Source organism: Suncus etruscus, chromosome 4 (assembly GCF_024139225.1).
Source record: "Suncus etruscus isolate mSunEtr1 chromosome 4, mSunEtr1.pri.cur, whole genome shotgun sequence".
Lineage (NCBI taxonomy): Eukaryota > Metazoa > Chordata > Mammalia > Eulipotyphla > Soricidae > Suncus > Suncus etruscus.
This window is the reverse complement of record NC_064851.1, coordinates 58,295,715-58,310,569: the sequence shown is the minus strand read 5'-3', so window position 1 is coordinate 58,310,569 and position 14,855 is coordinate 58,295,715. Positions and strand designations below refer to the sequence as shown.

The window sequence follows — 14,855 nt, the reverse complement described above, 5'->3', positions numbered from 1 at the left end:
CGGCCCTGGTTTTAGTTCTTTGTGTGTAAAATAGGAAAGAAATTGAGATTCACTTTAGCATTTTATCTTTTGTTTCTTGGCATGGTTATCTACTTTTTGTTGTCTTGACATCCTTTATAAAGGGCCAGCTTATGTAAATATTCATAACTTCATCAAATTTACATATTTTTATATTTGTTTAGGTCTCTCTGAACAAAGCTAAAGAAGTTCAGATATTGATTTATAATTTTTTTAAAAGTATTTTCTTCCAGGGGCCCGGAGAGATAGCACAGCGGCGTTTGCCATGCAAGCATCTGATCCAGGACCAAAGGTGGTTGGTTCGAATCTGAGTGTCCCATATGGTCCCCCGTGCCTGCCAGGAGCTATTTCTGAGCAGACAGCCAGGAGTAACCCCTGAGCACTGCCGGGTGTGGCCCAAAAACCAAAAAAAAAAAAAAAAAAGTATTTTCTTCCTTTTTTTCTTTTAAAAGGCAGTGTGGTTAATAAAGGGGTACCATGCATAACACTTTACCTTCTTTCAACACCCAGTTATTGTTCAGAGTGATCAGTTCCAACTATCATTGTTATAGTGCAGTGGTTGGCAACCTGTGGCTCACTACACTTTTTTTTTTTTTTTTTTTGGTTTTTGGGTCACACCCGGCATTGCTCAGGGGTTACTCCTGGCTGTCTGCTCAGAAATAGCTCCTGGCAGGCACGGGGGACCATATGGGACACCGGGATTCGAACCAACCACCTTTGGTCCTGGATCGGCCATTTGCAAGGCAAACGCCACTGTGCTATCTCTCCGGGCCCTCACTACACTTTTAATGTGGCTCTTCTGTGTGCCGTGCGGCCGCTCCAGGAGTCAGGACTCTGCTCCTAGCCTCTGTCAGTGCCCTCTCTGTGTGGCTCTCAAAATAAATCTCAATTGTGGTTTTGGTGAGATTTGGCTCAGTTGAAAAAAAAGTTACCGACCACTGTTATAGTGGATCCTTCCCTAACTTAACTACACTGCTCCACTATTAATGGAAGGCTTCCGACCATGGACTGCCTGGTCCTCCTAGCCTCTATTGTCCCAGGATATTATTACCATACTGTGTTTTTTTTGTTTTATTTTGTTTTTGTTGTTGTTGTTGTTGTTTTTTGGTTTTTTGGGTCACACCTGGCAGTGCTCAGGGGCTCTACAATCAGAAATCGCTCCTGGCAGGCTTGGGGGATCATATAGGATGGCGGGGTTCGAACCACCGTCCTTCTGCATGCAAGGCGGATGCCTTAACTCCATCTATCTCTCCCGTCCCTTTGTTTTTTTTCTTCTATTTTTCAAATGAGTAAGATTATTCTGTGTTTATCCTTGCTCTGACTCAGTGTAATACCCTCTATCTCCATTCATGTATAAGCAAATTTCATAACTTTAGTTGTTTTTTTTTTTAACTATTTATTTATTGATTCGTTGGTTTGGGGGCCATACCCAGCAACCTTCAGGGGTTATTTCTGACTCTGCACTCAGTAATCCCCCTGGCAGGCTTGGGGACCTTACGGGATGCCAAGAATTGAACTGGGGTTGGCCGCATGCAAGGCAAATACCCTACCGCTGTGCTTCTCTCTCTGGCCCCCAACTTTAGTTTTTATTTTTTTTTTTTTTTGTTTTGTTTTTCGGTCACACACAGCAGCATTCTGGGGTTATTTGTGGCTCTATGCTCAGAAACCACCGCTGGCAGGCTCAGAGACAATATAGGATGCTGGAATCGAACCATTTTATAGATGTACTGTTTCTTTATCAACTCATCTGTTCTAGGACACTTGGGTTATTTCCAGTTTTTAACTATTGGAAATAGTGCTGTGATGAACATTTGGGTTCCTTGGGTATATCCCTAGGAGTGGTGTTGCTGGATCATATGAAAACACAATTTCTAGGTTTTTTTTTTTTTTTTTTCAATTTCTAGTTTTTTAAGGATGTACATATTTTCTAAAAAGGCAGAGCTAGCAGTGGTTGTTCTTGTTCTTTGTGATGTGTGCCAGTCTCTGTGGTGGGAGATGGTACCTCGTTGTTTTGATTTGCATTGGTGATATGGAGCAATTTTTCATGTGCTTTTTAACCACCTGTATTTCTTTGAGGAAGTGTCTTTTCATTTTTTCTTCTCCCCATTTTTTGATGGGGTTAGATTTTTTTGTTGTTGTTGCTAATTTCTTTTTTTTTTTCTTGGTTTTTGGGTCATACCTGGCAGCATTCATGGGTTAATCCTGGCTCTATGCTCAGAAATAGCTCCTGGCAGGCTCGGGGGACCATATGGGATGCCAGGATTCGAACCACCATCCTTCTGCATGCAAGCCAAGCACCTTACTTCCATGTTATCTCTCCAGCCCCATGTTGTTGCTAATTTCTATTAGAGCTTTGTATAGCTTAGAAATTAACCTCTTATCAGATGAGTTATTGGGTAGATAATTTTTCCCATTCCATGGCTGGTATGTATCCTAGTTGCTGTTTCCTTTGAGGTGCAGCTTTTGTTAAGCCTTTTTTTGTTTTGTTTTTGGGCCACACCTGGCGGTGCTCAGGGGTTACTCCTGGCTGTCTGCTCAGAAATAGCTCCTGGCAGGCACGGGGGGACCAGATGCCATATGGGATACCGGGATTCAAACCAACCACCTTAGGTCCTGGATCGTCTGCTTGCAAGGCAAACGCCGCTGTGCTATCTCTCCAGGCCCCCCCCCCTTTTTTTTTGGTCATACCCGGTGGCACTCAGGGATTACTTGTGGTTCCACGCTCCCTCTTTTTTTTTTTTTTTTGGTTTTTGGGTCACACCCGGCAGTGCTCAGGGGTTATTCCTGGCTCCAGGCTTAGAAATTGCTCCTGGCAGGCACAGGGGACCATATGGGGCGCCGGGATTCGAACCGATGACCTCCTGCATGAAAGGCAAACGCCTTACCTCCATGCTATCTCTCCGGCCCCTCCACGCTCACTCTTAATTCACACATGTTCCTTTGACTTATTTGGACATTTAAAAGTAAAACTTGATCTTGAGTCTATTAGCTGGTGGTAGTTTTTTTTTGGGGGGGGCTTATCTCAGGAGTACATTGGGACCACTTGGAATTTTAGGTTTATATTCCACAAAGAGAATTGTTTTGTCATTCTTTCTTACTTTGCTTTTATTTATATTTTATTTTATTTTATTTTATTTTATTGAAACATTTGTGTCTTACTCTGCTTTTAATGTGTGTTTGGAAAATAATTTTGATATTTGACTTTATTTTCTAGGGTACATTAGTTCAGGCTGTAAAGAAAGGAGAGTGGATCTTATTGGATGAGATTAATCTGGCTGCTCCGGAAACTTTAGAATGTCTGAGTGGCTTACTTGAAGGATCATCGGGCTCCCTTGTATTGCTGGATCGAGGAGACACAGGTAGCATACAAGTTCCTTGGGAGTTTGAATTAGAGCTCTGAGCCTCTGCCACCATTGTCCCAGTTTCCCTTCCATTCTTTCCTCTGCCTGCCTATGGGGCAGAGTTTCTCTCTCTCTCTCTCTCTCTCTCTCTCTCTCTCTCTCTCTCTCTCTCTCTCTCTCTCTCTCTCTCTCTCTCTCTCTCTCTCTCTCTCTCTCTCTCTCCCTCCCCTCTCTCTCTCTCTCTTCTTTCCTTTGTGTCTCTCTCTCTCTCTGTTACACACACACACACACACACACACACACACACACTCACATGTTTGTATTATTGTTACTGAGTAGTATATGCCTATGACTTTATCTCCTTTCAGCACCTAATCTACGTCCAGACTAAAGGGCTTTACTTTTTCAGATCAAGATTATTTTGGTTAAGGTCACTTGGGAACCCACTGATCCGGTTTGATTCCTTGTATCCCACTTAGTCCTCAGAATCTGCCAGGAGTGATTTCTAAGCATAGCTGAGCACCACCAAGTGTGACACCCCCCAAATCCAAAGAAGCAAAAAATGAAGGTCATTTATCCTCCAGTGTATTTAGTTAATTTCTTAGATACTAATTTTGTCCAAGTTCTGTAAAGTGGTTTGCCAGGAAGAGAAAGATCTTTTTTTTTTGTTTTTGGGCCACACCCATTTGACGCTCAGGGGTTACTCCTGGCTATGTGCTCAGAAATCGCCCCTGGCTTGGGGGGACCATATGGGACGCTGGGGGATCGAACCGCGGTCTATTCCTTGGCTAGCGCTTGTAAGGCAGACACCTTACCTCTAGGGCCACCTTCCCGGCCCCGAGAAAGATCTTTTGTCAAGGCATTTGAATAATGTATTCGGGACTTGCGTTCTTAGTGACAAAATGTACATGGATATAAGATGATTAGAAAGTAATAGGTGGGGCTGGAGCGATAGCACAGTGGTAAGGCATTTGCCTTGCACACGGCCAATCGAGGATGAACCCCAGTTCAAATTCTGGTCCCCCTAGCCAGCCAGGAGTGACTTCTGAGTGGAGAGCCAGGAGTAACCCCTGAGTGCCATTGGGTGTGACCCAAAAACAAACAAACAAAAAAAGAAAGTGATAGGTGGTGGAAATACAGAAAATGTGGTACATGTTGTCTGCAAACTATTTCATGGGATTTCAGAGAAGTGAAAGAACAGTGTGCGGTATACTACCAGCACCCACCTGGCTGAGCCTGACATGCTTATTCAGCTTGGGTGCCATAGAGTTAGTCTTCCTATGGGAATCTGTGGCTGAACACGTCTTTTGAATATTACAATTTTCTCTTACAGAACCACTGGTTCGTCACCCTGACTTTCGTTTATTTGCCTGCATGAATCCAGCAACTGATGTGGGAAAAAGAAATCTACCTCCAGGAATAAGAAATAGGTGAGGGCACAAGACTTTCACAAAGCTTCTATTTATTGATTGGAAATATTTATCAATATAATGAGACGTTATCATAACCCTTACAATGGGTTAATCTCTTTGATATAAGAAATTTTATTTTCTCACATGACATGGTGATAGCAATATAGAAAAATTCAACACATAAACAGTTTTCTCTTCAGGTCATTAATGAGACACTTAAAGGAACATGGGTATTGTTAGAAGCAAGTAATCCAATTTGAACTAACCTTATGTCTATTAGGAAGATGTCACCTAACAATATAGGAGTACTTTTGGGGACAGGGTTCTCTTTGGATGCGTTGGGTATTTATTTATTTATTTTGGTTTCTTGGGCCACACCCAGCAATACTCAGGGATTACTCCTGGCTCTGTGCTCAGAAATTGCTCCTTGCAGGCTCAGGGGACCAGAAGGGTTGCTGGGATTTGAACCCAGGTCCCTCCAGGATTGGCTGCATGCAAGGCAAATGCCCTACCGTTTTCTATTGCTCCAGCCCGAGTTGGTTATTTTTATTATTTGTTTATTTTTGCTTTTTGGATTGGTGACAGGCAAGGCAAGTACCCTACTTACTATATCTTTACTCCAGCCACACAAATATTTTGTTTTAAAATATTTTTTGTGGGGCTAGAGCAATAGCATAGTGGTTACCTGATTAAAAAAAATAACAAAAATTAAAGTTAAAAGTGGCTGGAATGGTGGCACAGGCGGTAGGGTATTTGCCTTGCATGCGCTAACCTAGGAGGATGGACCACAGTTTGATCCCCCAGTGCCCCATATGGTTCCCCAAGCCAGGGGCGATTTCTAAGCTCATAACCAGGAGTAATTCTTTTTTTTTTTTTTTTTTTTTGGTTTTTGGTTTTTGGTTTTTGGGCCACACCCGGCGGTGCTCAGGGCTGTCTGCTCAGAAATAGCTCCTGCCAGGCACGGGGGACCATATGGGACACTGGGATTCGAACCAACCACCTTTGGTCCTGGATCGGCTGCTTGCAAGGCAAATGCCGCTGTGCTATTTCTCCGGGCCCCAGGAGTAATTCTTGAGTGTCACCAGGTGTGGCCCAAAAACCAAAAAAGAAAAAAAGTAAAAAAGTTAAAAATATAAAATAAAGTACAATAAAATACAATATATTTTTTTAAAGTATTAAAAGGGGGGGTCAGAGAGATAGCCTGGAGGTAAGGTGTCTGCCTTCCATGCGGAAGGACAGTGGTTCAAATTCCCTGCATCTCATATGGTGTCCCTTCCCCTCCTGTGCCTCCTGGGGCAATTTCTGAGAGCAGAGTCAGTAGTGACCCCTTATTGCAGCTGGGTGTGACCAACAAACCAATCAATCAATCAATAAATGAATAAACTTTAAAAAAAAAGTATACATTTTCTTTTCACGTATTTTACTTTTGATGGTAAGAGAGCTGCCTTTTTGCTTTTTGTTTTTATTTTTTCTCCATGCCAGGCGAATTCTCAGAGGTTACTCCTGGTGGGTTAGGGGATGCCGAGGATCAAACCCTGGTCATTCTCATGCAAGACAAACTGTGTTTGTTGCAGCAAAGCAAACCTTGCTGAGCTGCTGCACTGATCCCATCATTTTTCTGTTACATTTTTAAAAAATCAAGTGTACTCAGCATAAACAGAATTGAAAACGAGAGGCTACAGATATAGAATAGTGGGTAGGACTTTTTTTTTTTTTTTTTTTTGTGGGTAGGACTTTTGTCTTCCAATAAATAAGCCCCACATGAAGTGATCCCTGAAGCATCTTGTATGGTTCTAAAACCAAAACCAAAACCAAAACCAAAACCAAACAAGAACAAAACTGAAAATGAGAATAAACAGTATATAGAGACCTGAGCAACATATTTATGGTTCTGCCTTCCTTCCCTCCCCTACTTAGTGGGATGATTAGGGGAGTCACTGGAAAGAAGAGAACTATGCCTACCTGTGCCCCTCTTCCCACACTTTGGCCCCCCATCCCCATGGTACCCATCCCTGTCTGTGCCCGAGTCTGTATGATGAAAGATTTCATGAAATGTTAAAAAAAGTATATATTTATATGTAAATATATATTTATATTTTTCTTACAAAGGACCACACAAAGAAGATCTAACTATACAGAAGTATTAATGGTAGTTTGGTCTTAGTTATCTGCTTCATTTTGGTCAATTTATACTCAAGCTGAAGATTTATATTTTACTTTATATTTCTTTTTGGGCCACACCAAATGGCTCTCAGAGCTTATTCCTGGCTCTTTGCTTAGGGTTTGCTCATGGTAGTGTTCAGGGATTGAAGTCCAGTCATCCACATGCAAGACAACCCTAAAATCTTTCTGGCCTGAACAATTTGTATTTTATTCTATAAGCAGAGAAAAGGACTTTATATATTTTGTATTTTTAATTAGAATACTTATGTTACATTTCTTCTTTTTTTTTTTTCTTCTTTTTTTGGTTTTTGGGTCACACCTGGCAGCGCTCAGGGATTACTCCTGGCTCTATGCTCAAAAATCACCCCTGTAGGCTCGGGCGACCATATGGGATGCAGGGATTCGAACTACCATCCTCCTGCATGCAAGGCAAATGCCCTACCTTTATGCTAACTCTCCGGCCCCACATTTTTTTTTTTTAAATAAAATCTTTATTTAAGCACCATGATTACAAGCATGGCTGCAGTTTGTTTTTGGGTTTTATTGTTGTTGTTTTTTTTTTTTGTTTGTTTGTTTTTTTGGTTTTTGGGTCATACCCAACAGCACTCAGGGGCTACTCCTGGCTCTATGCTCAGAAATCGCTCCTGGCGGGCACAGGGAACCATATGGGATGCCGGGATTCGAACCACTGTTCTTTTTAGGTAGCCAAACGCCCTACCTCCATTCTCTCTCTCCAGCCCCAACATGATTGTAGTTGGGTTTCAGTCATAAACAGAACATCCTCCTTCACCAGTGCAACATTCCCAACACTGATGCCCCCCCCTCCGTCCTTCCCAACCCCTGCCTGTATATGTGACATTTCTAATGAGTGTTATATAATAATTGTTTTATAGATTTACAGAATTTTACGTAGAAGAATTGGAAAGTAAAGAAGACTTGGAAATTCTTATTTTGGATTATTTGAAAGGATTGAATATAAACAAGAGCACAGTTCAGGGAATCATAAAGTAAGTTATTTTCTAGTTGTGTGTTTACAAGCTTTTTGAATATCATATGCCTCATGTATATATACTTTTCTGTTTTTGCTTCTGACTGGAAAACATAATATATTTTTATTTTTTATTTAGGTACCTATTTTCAAGTTGAATTGGAACTTTTTTTTTTTTTTTTTTTTGGTTTTTGGGTTTACACCCGGCAGCGCTCAGAGGTTATCCTGGCTCCATGCTCAGAAATCACTCCTGGCATGCTCAGGGGACCATATGGGATGCCGGAGATTTGAACCACCGACCTTCTGCTTGAAAGGCACGTCTTACCGCCATGCTATCTCTCCAGCCCCCGAATTGGAACTTTTTTTTTTTTTTTTTTTTTTTTTTTTTTTTTTTTTTTTTTTTTGGTTTTTGGGCCACACCCGGTAACGCTCAGGGGTTACTCCTGGCTATGCGCTCAGAAGTCGCTCCTGGCTTGGGGGACCATATGGGACGCCGGGGGATCGAACCGCGGTCCGTCTCCTAGGCTAGCGCAGGTAAGGCAGGCACCTAACCTCCAGCGCCACCGCCCGGCCCGAATTGGAACTTTTTGATTTCAATTTTGATTCCAAATAAAAACCTTTGTTTTTTTTTGGGGGGGGGGCAATAAAACCTTTGGGTTTTTTGGGGAAAACTAGGAAGTTATGAGTGGGTGCTTATGAGAATATACCTGTGTGTGTGTGTGTGTGTGTGTGTGTGTGTGTGTGTGTGTGTGTGTGTGTGTGTGTACACGTACGTACTCATTAGATTCTTCACTGGTTCTTTAGTCAACACATATCATTTAGATAACTGAAGGAGATATTAAGTGCCTTTGGTTGTTCTTGATGAAATCATAATTTTTGTATTTCTTGCACTGAATTTGATATAGTACAACTAGAGACAGGTAGAATGAGAAAATGAATCAGGTTTGAAAGTAGCAGCTTAGTAGAGAAGTGTTTGAATCTCCCCACACTTTCATTTTTATTACCTTTTGTTTCAGGTGACCTATATTTTATAGTATTAGTTCTCTAAGAAAGAAATTTGGATATTATAAACTGTCAGTTAATTTTATGTTCCCTTTTTTTGTATATGTTTTTGTTTGTGTGTTTTTGTGTTACACCCAGCAGTGCTCAGGGCTCACTCCTGGCTTATTGCTTGTGGGATCTTGGGACCATATATGGTGTTGGGGTTTGAAACTGTGCTGACTATATGCAAGGCAAACATCCTACCTGTCATACTATTGCTTTTGACCCCGTGCCCCTCAATTTCTTTTTTTTTTTTAAGAGTCACCTAGCATTGCTGGTGGTGGTAGACTGGTTCCGCAATGTGCTATGGGACACTCAAGAATTGAACTCAGAACTCAAAATTTCTTCTTTTGTTTTTTTTTATGGCCACACTCAGGCAGCATGCAGTGGTTATTCCTAGCTCTGCCCTCAGAAATTGCTCCTGGCAGTCTTGGGCGATCATATGGAATGCTGGGTTCAAACCCTCGTTGGCTGTGTGCAAAGCAAGCACCCTACCACTGAGCTCTGGCCCTGGAACTCCTGTATGCAAATATTTTCTTGTCCTGAGAGTTATCTCATTTGGGCAAGTGGTTGGATTTTATCTGAAACACAATGATTTGGTGATCATGAATCTTATGAATATTTGATTATTTTTCTTCATTATTTGTCTGTAACTTCTTTCATTTTGCCATTTTTTTGAGTTATAAACTATGTAGTTTTTTTTTTTGTTTGTTTGTTTTTTTTGGGGTCACACCCGGCAGTGCTCAGGGGTTATTCCTGGCTTCACGCTCAGAAATTGCTCCTGGAAGGCACAGGGGACCATATGGGACGCCGGGATTCGAACTGATGACCTCCTGCATGAAAGGCAAACACCTTACCTCCATGCTACCTCTCCAGCCCCCTATGTAGTTTTTGTAGAATGACTATCACCAGTTCATGCTTTTTAATGTTAAACTTTATTACTCTTCAATTAATTAATTTTGGTTTGGGGCTACACCTGTTGGTGCTCAGATCTTACTCCTGGCTGCCCTCAATGATCACTCCAGCCAGATGGATGCTGAGGCTCAAATGTACTGTGAGCCAGACAAACACCCTCTCTACCTATTGTGCTCTCATTCTCATCCTTATTCTTTAAATTATAGACATGTTCATAGAATTTCAGAATACCACACACTTTTTCCTATGCTATTATTCCTTATTGCACACAAAGAGTATGCAAAGGCTTTATTGTAAATTTTATGTGGACTTAATTTTCCTTTTAAGTTAGAACTATCTCGTTTTTTTTTTCCTGGCCACACCCATTTGATGCTCAGGAGTAATTCCTGTCTAAGTGCTCAGAAATTGCCCCTGGCTTGGGGGGACCATATGGGACGCCAGGGGATCGAACCGCGGTCCTTCCTTGGCTAGTGCTTGTAAGGCAGACACCTTACCTCTAGCGCCACCTCACCAGTCCCTAGAACTATCTCTTAACACTGGCATTGAGCTCACTATATTTGTGATCAAGCTTTGACATCACTTCATCTTTTACTTAGGAAATGGGAGTTTCTTACATCTCTCAATCAATACTTTTGTTCTAGACGAATTATATCTCAAATTTCTTTCTTTTTTGGGGGGGGGCCACACCCGGTGGTGCTCAGGGGTTACTCCTGGCTCTCTGTTCAGAAATCACTCCTGACAGGCATGGGGGACCATATGTAATGCCGGGATTTGAACCACTGTTGGTCCTGGGTCCACAGCTTGCAAGGCAAATGCCCTACCGCTGTGCTATCTCTGGCTCCTCTATCTCAAATTTCTGAGTTTTCCGAAGTCAACTAATAATAGATGTTTATTTTCAAAGATACCCTTTTTTCAGCAGCGTTTGCCTTGCAAGCAGCTGATCCAGGACCAAAGGTGGTTGGTTCGAATCCCGGTGTCCCATATGGTCCCCCGTGCCTGCCAGGAGCTATTTCTGAGCAGACAGCCAGGAGTAACCCCTGAGCACCGACGGGTGAGGCCCAAAAACAAACGTAAAACAAACAAAAAGATACCCTTTTTTAAAAGGTACATGTGTGGAAAAATAAGACTTAAAATAGGTCTGAAGCTGGTGATATACCTCAGTGGCACCTCTGTTAGTAAGACTTACGTTTAATCCATGGCAATTCCATAAAATAGGAAAGATTTTGATGAGTGCTTGAGGAAGTTGTGTGTATTTTTGTTTGTTTGGTTTGGTTTTTGAGCCATACCCAATAATGCTCTGTGCTTACTCCTGACTCTGCACTCAGGAATTTTCCTGGCAGTGCTCAGGGCACCATTTGAGAATCACAGGTCTCAATCCAGGTTGGTCATGTGCAAGGCAAATGCCTTGACTCTTTATACTAGCTCTCCTGCCCCTGTATAAGGAGAATTTGTATTTATATAGCTTTAACAGCTAATCTATAAAATGCCTTTTGTCTTTCTGAAGAAAAATGGAAACAACAGGAAGATAATGAATACATACTAGGTTAACTTGTATGACTTTAACCCCTGTTGCAGTTTCTACACCTCTGTTCGGAAAGAGTCTGGGACAAAATTGGTGGATGGGACTGGCCATAAGCCGCACTACAGCCTTCGGACACTTTGCCGCGCTCTGCGATTTGCAGCCTCCAATCCATGTGGCAATATTCAGCGCTCCCTCTATGAGGTCTGTCTGTACTCTGGGTGAATGGGAGCTTGCCGGGAGAGGCTTGAGCACAGGAGAAAAAATTGCCATTTCTGTCTACTTTCCACAGTCAATGTTTCACTATTTTTAGTTTAGTATTTCAATTGTTTTATATGGAACTACTACCCTGCTGGGTTTATACCCTTGTATCCCACATTTCAGAGTTATTCTGGGAAACAGCATCAACCCTAGTGATTGGATTTGTTCTTGGTATTAGCTAGTTGGCCTTGTTATAGAAGAATAATCAATATGATGCATATTTTGTGGGTTTTTTTGTTTGTTTCTTCCCTAGGGCTTTTGTCTTGGTTTCTTAACACAGCTTGACAGGGCATCACACCCAGTAGTTCAGAAGCTCATTTGTCAACACATAGTTTCCGGCAATGTGAAAAGTCTTCTGAAACAGGTATGTTCCTTTTTATTTCTGTTTTGTTTAACATAAATAAAAAGCTGGATTAACGAAATTGACAACTTTTCATTTTTGTTTTGTTTGCCCTATCTCCCTGCTATCTCTCTGGCCCTGAAAATTCTTAAACATTCTTATACTGAGCACAGTAGTACGAATCTAGAACATGTAAGTTCCTTTTTCATACACTTATCTACTCCACAAGACCTTTTTCTTTTTCTTTTTTTTTTTTTTTTTTTTTTTTTGGTTTTTGGGCCACACCTGGCAGTGCTCAGGGGTTACTCCTGGCTGTCTGCTCAGAATAGCTCCTGGCAGGCACGGGGGACCATATGGGACAGCGGGATTCGAACCAACCACCTTTGGTCCTGGATCGGCTGCTCGCAAGGCAAACGCCGCTGTGCTATCTCTCCGGGCCCCAAATTGACAACCTTTTAAAGATTGCTTTCTTAATTGAAATTTATAATGTAAAAGTAATCTGCAAAAATGTACTTATTAATTGTGGTATCTTAGACTGAAATTTACCAGTAATCTTGTTCCCTGGAGATTCCAAGCCTATAGATTTGCCCCTTCATCTAAAGCTACATAGGTACTTTGCCACATATTCAGATTCGAACATGCATATAGATGCATCAGAGTGAATTTTAATACCTCATTAATGCAGATAATACAATGGTATGGTATCATTTCATCAGAATACTTTATAGTAGCCTTTTCTTTTGGCGGTGCCAATGTGGAGCCAGGCCTTTTACCTGTGAGACTTTGCTCTCAGTCACATCCAGACCCCTGCAGTTCATTTCTCTGTCTAATTTTTGTGCCTACCAGATACCTTGTGACCTTCTTTTTTTGCAACACATTTCATTGGATGGTTGGGGTAAACATTTTTACATATTCCTCCCTCCCTTTGTTCCTTTCGCCTCATCTACTAGTTACCAGTTTTAACTAAGGAGTCTACAAAGTATAGTTTTGACTTTGGGCACTAAATATATTTGTCCCACTATATAATCATGTTTGATTTAAAAAATGGCAGTTTAACTTATAAGAATTAAACCTAATAATGCTTATATTTTATTCACAGTTATATATCTAGCTGGTTAGTTTATCTGAGATTCAGAATTAGTTTTTATTTTTCAATTGTTTTATTTAAACACTGGTAATAAAATTGTTCATTGTTGGATTTCATTCATACAACGTATACCATCCTTCATCAGTGCACCCTTCCCTTCAAATATATCCTGTTTCCCTCCCACTCCTCCATCACCATCTTGCTCTAGAATAGGCTAATTGCCTCCTCCCTTTCTGACACTGTAGTTTGCGATATTGCTAATGGAGGGGTGCCTTGCCTATTAGTTTCTCCACTTTCAGTGCCAAGTTCTTTTTTTTTTTTTTTTTTTTGGTTTTTGGGCCACACCCTGTGAGGCTCAGGGGTTACTCCTGGCTATGCGCTCAGAAGTTGCTCCTGGCTTCTTGGGGGACCATATGGGACGCCGGGGGATCGAATCGAGGTCCGTCCTAGGTTAGCGCAGGCAAGGCAGGCACCTTACCTCCAGCGCCACCGCCCGGCCCAGTGCCAAGTTCTTGTCCAGAGCGATCAGTTCCAACTTAATTGTTCTAGTATGCCCTTCTTTAATACTCTAGCTACATTTATCATTTTTTGTGGTGAGCTTTCTACCCTGTGCTGGACCACCTGACATTTGTTTGTTTTCTCTGGGTATTATTACCATACTATATCTTGTTTTTCTTACATCTCACAAATGAGTGAAATTAATTTATGTATATCCCTTTCTCTTTGGCTTATTTCACTCAGCATAATAGTCTTCATGTCTAAGGAAATTTCATGACTTCATTTCCCCCTCTAACAGCTGCATACTATTCCACTGTGTAGATGTGCCAGTTTCTTTAGCTACTCATCAGTTATCGGACACCTGTGTTGTTTCCAGATTCTAGCTATAGTAAATAGTGATGAGTATAGAAGTACAAAGGCATTTTTTGTATTGTGCTTTTGTATTCCTAGGGTATATTTATAGGAGTGGTATTGCTAGGTCATATGGAAGCTCAATTTCTAGGTTTTTGAGGAGTGTCCATATTTTGCACAAAGGCTGGGCCACTCTGCATTCTCGCCAGCAGTGAATGAAAGTCCCTTTCTCCCCACATTCACACCAGCACTGGTTGTTTTTTTTTTTTTTTTTTTTTTCTTTTTTTTGATATGTGCTAGTTTCTGTGGTGTAAGATGATATCTCATTGTTTTTATTTGCACCACCCTGATGATTAGAGATGATGAACATTTTTTTATGTGCCTTTGGCCATCTATATTTCTTTCAGGAAATGCCTGTTAGTTTCTTCTCCCCTATTTTTTTTTTTCTTTATAAAGTTCAGCCAATGCCGTGTATATTTTAGATATTAACCCCTTATCTGATGGGTTTTGGGTAAAAAGTTTCTCCCATTTCGTGGGTAGCCTTTGTATCCTAGTCACTTCCTTTGAGGTACAGAAGCTTCTGAGTTTAATATAGGCCCATTTGTTTATCTTTGCTTCCACTTGCTTGGCTAGTAGTGTTTGAAGATGCCTTTAGCTTCAATGTCATGGAGTTTTCTGCCTATGTCTTTCTATGTACTGTATGGTTTCAGGTCTGATATCAAATTCTTTTTTTTTTTTTTCGGGCCACACCCATTTGATGCTCAGGGATCACTCTGGCTAAGCGCTCAGAAATTGCCCCTGGCTTGGGGGGACCATATGGGATGCCGGGGGATCGAAACGCAGTCACGATCTTTCCTTGGCTAGCACTTGCAAGGCTTACCTCTAGCACCACCTCACTGGCCCCTCATATCAAATTCTTTA

The 14,855-nt window shown here is 41.4% G+C and overlaps 1 protein-coding gene across 1 annotated transcript in view; it reads left to right on the top strand.

The window, feature by feature from the left end:
- MDN1 (midasin AAA ATPase 1) overlaps positions 1-14,855 on the top strand; it is a 169,043-nt gene that overhangs the window by 31,446 nt on the left and 122,742 nt on the right. Inside the window, exons 18-22 of the mRNA XM_049772304.1 lie at positions 3,233-3,377; positions 4,693-4,789; positions 7,828-7,941; positions 11,454-11,601; positions 11,912-12,022. Coding sequence (XP_049628261.1) covers positions 3,233-3,377; positions 4,693-4,789; positions 7,828-7,941; positions 11,454-11,601; positions 11,912-12,022 — 615 coding nt within the window. The remainder of the gene's footprint in view (positions 1-3,232; positions 3,378-4,692; positions 4,790-7,827; positions 7,942-11,453; positions 11,602-11,911; positions 12,023-14,855) is intronic.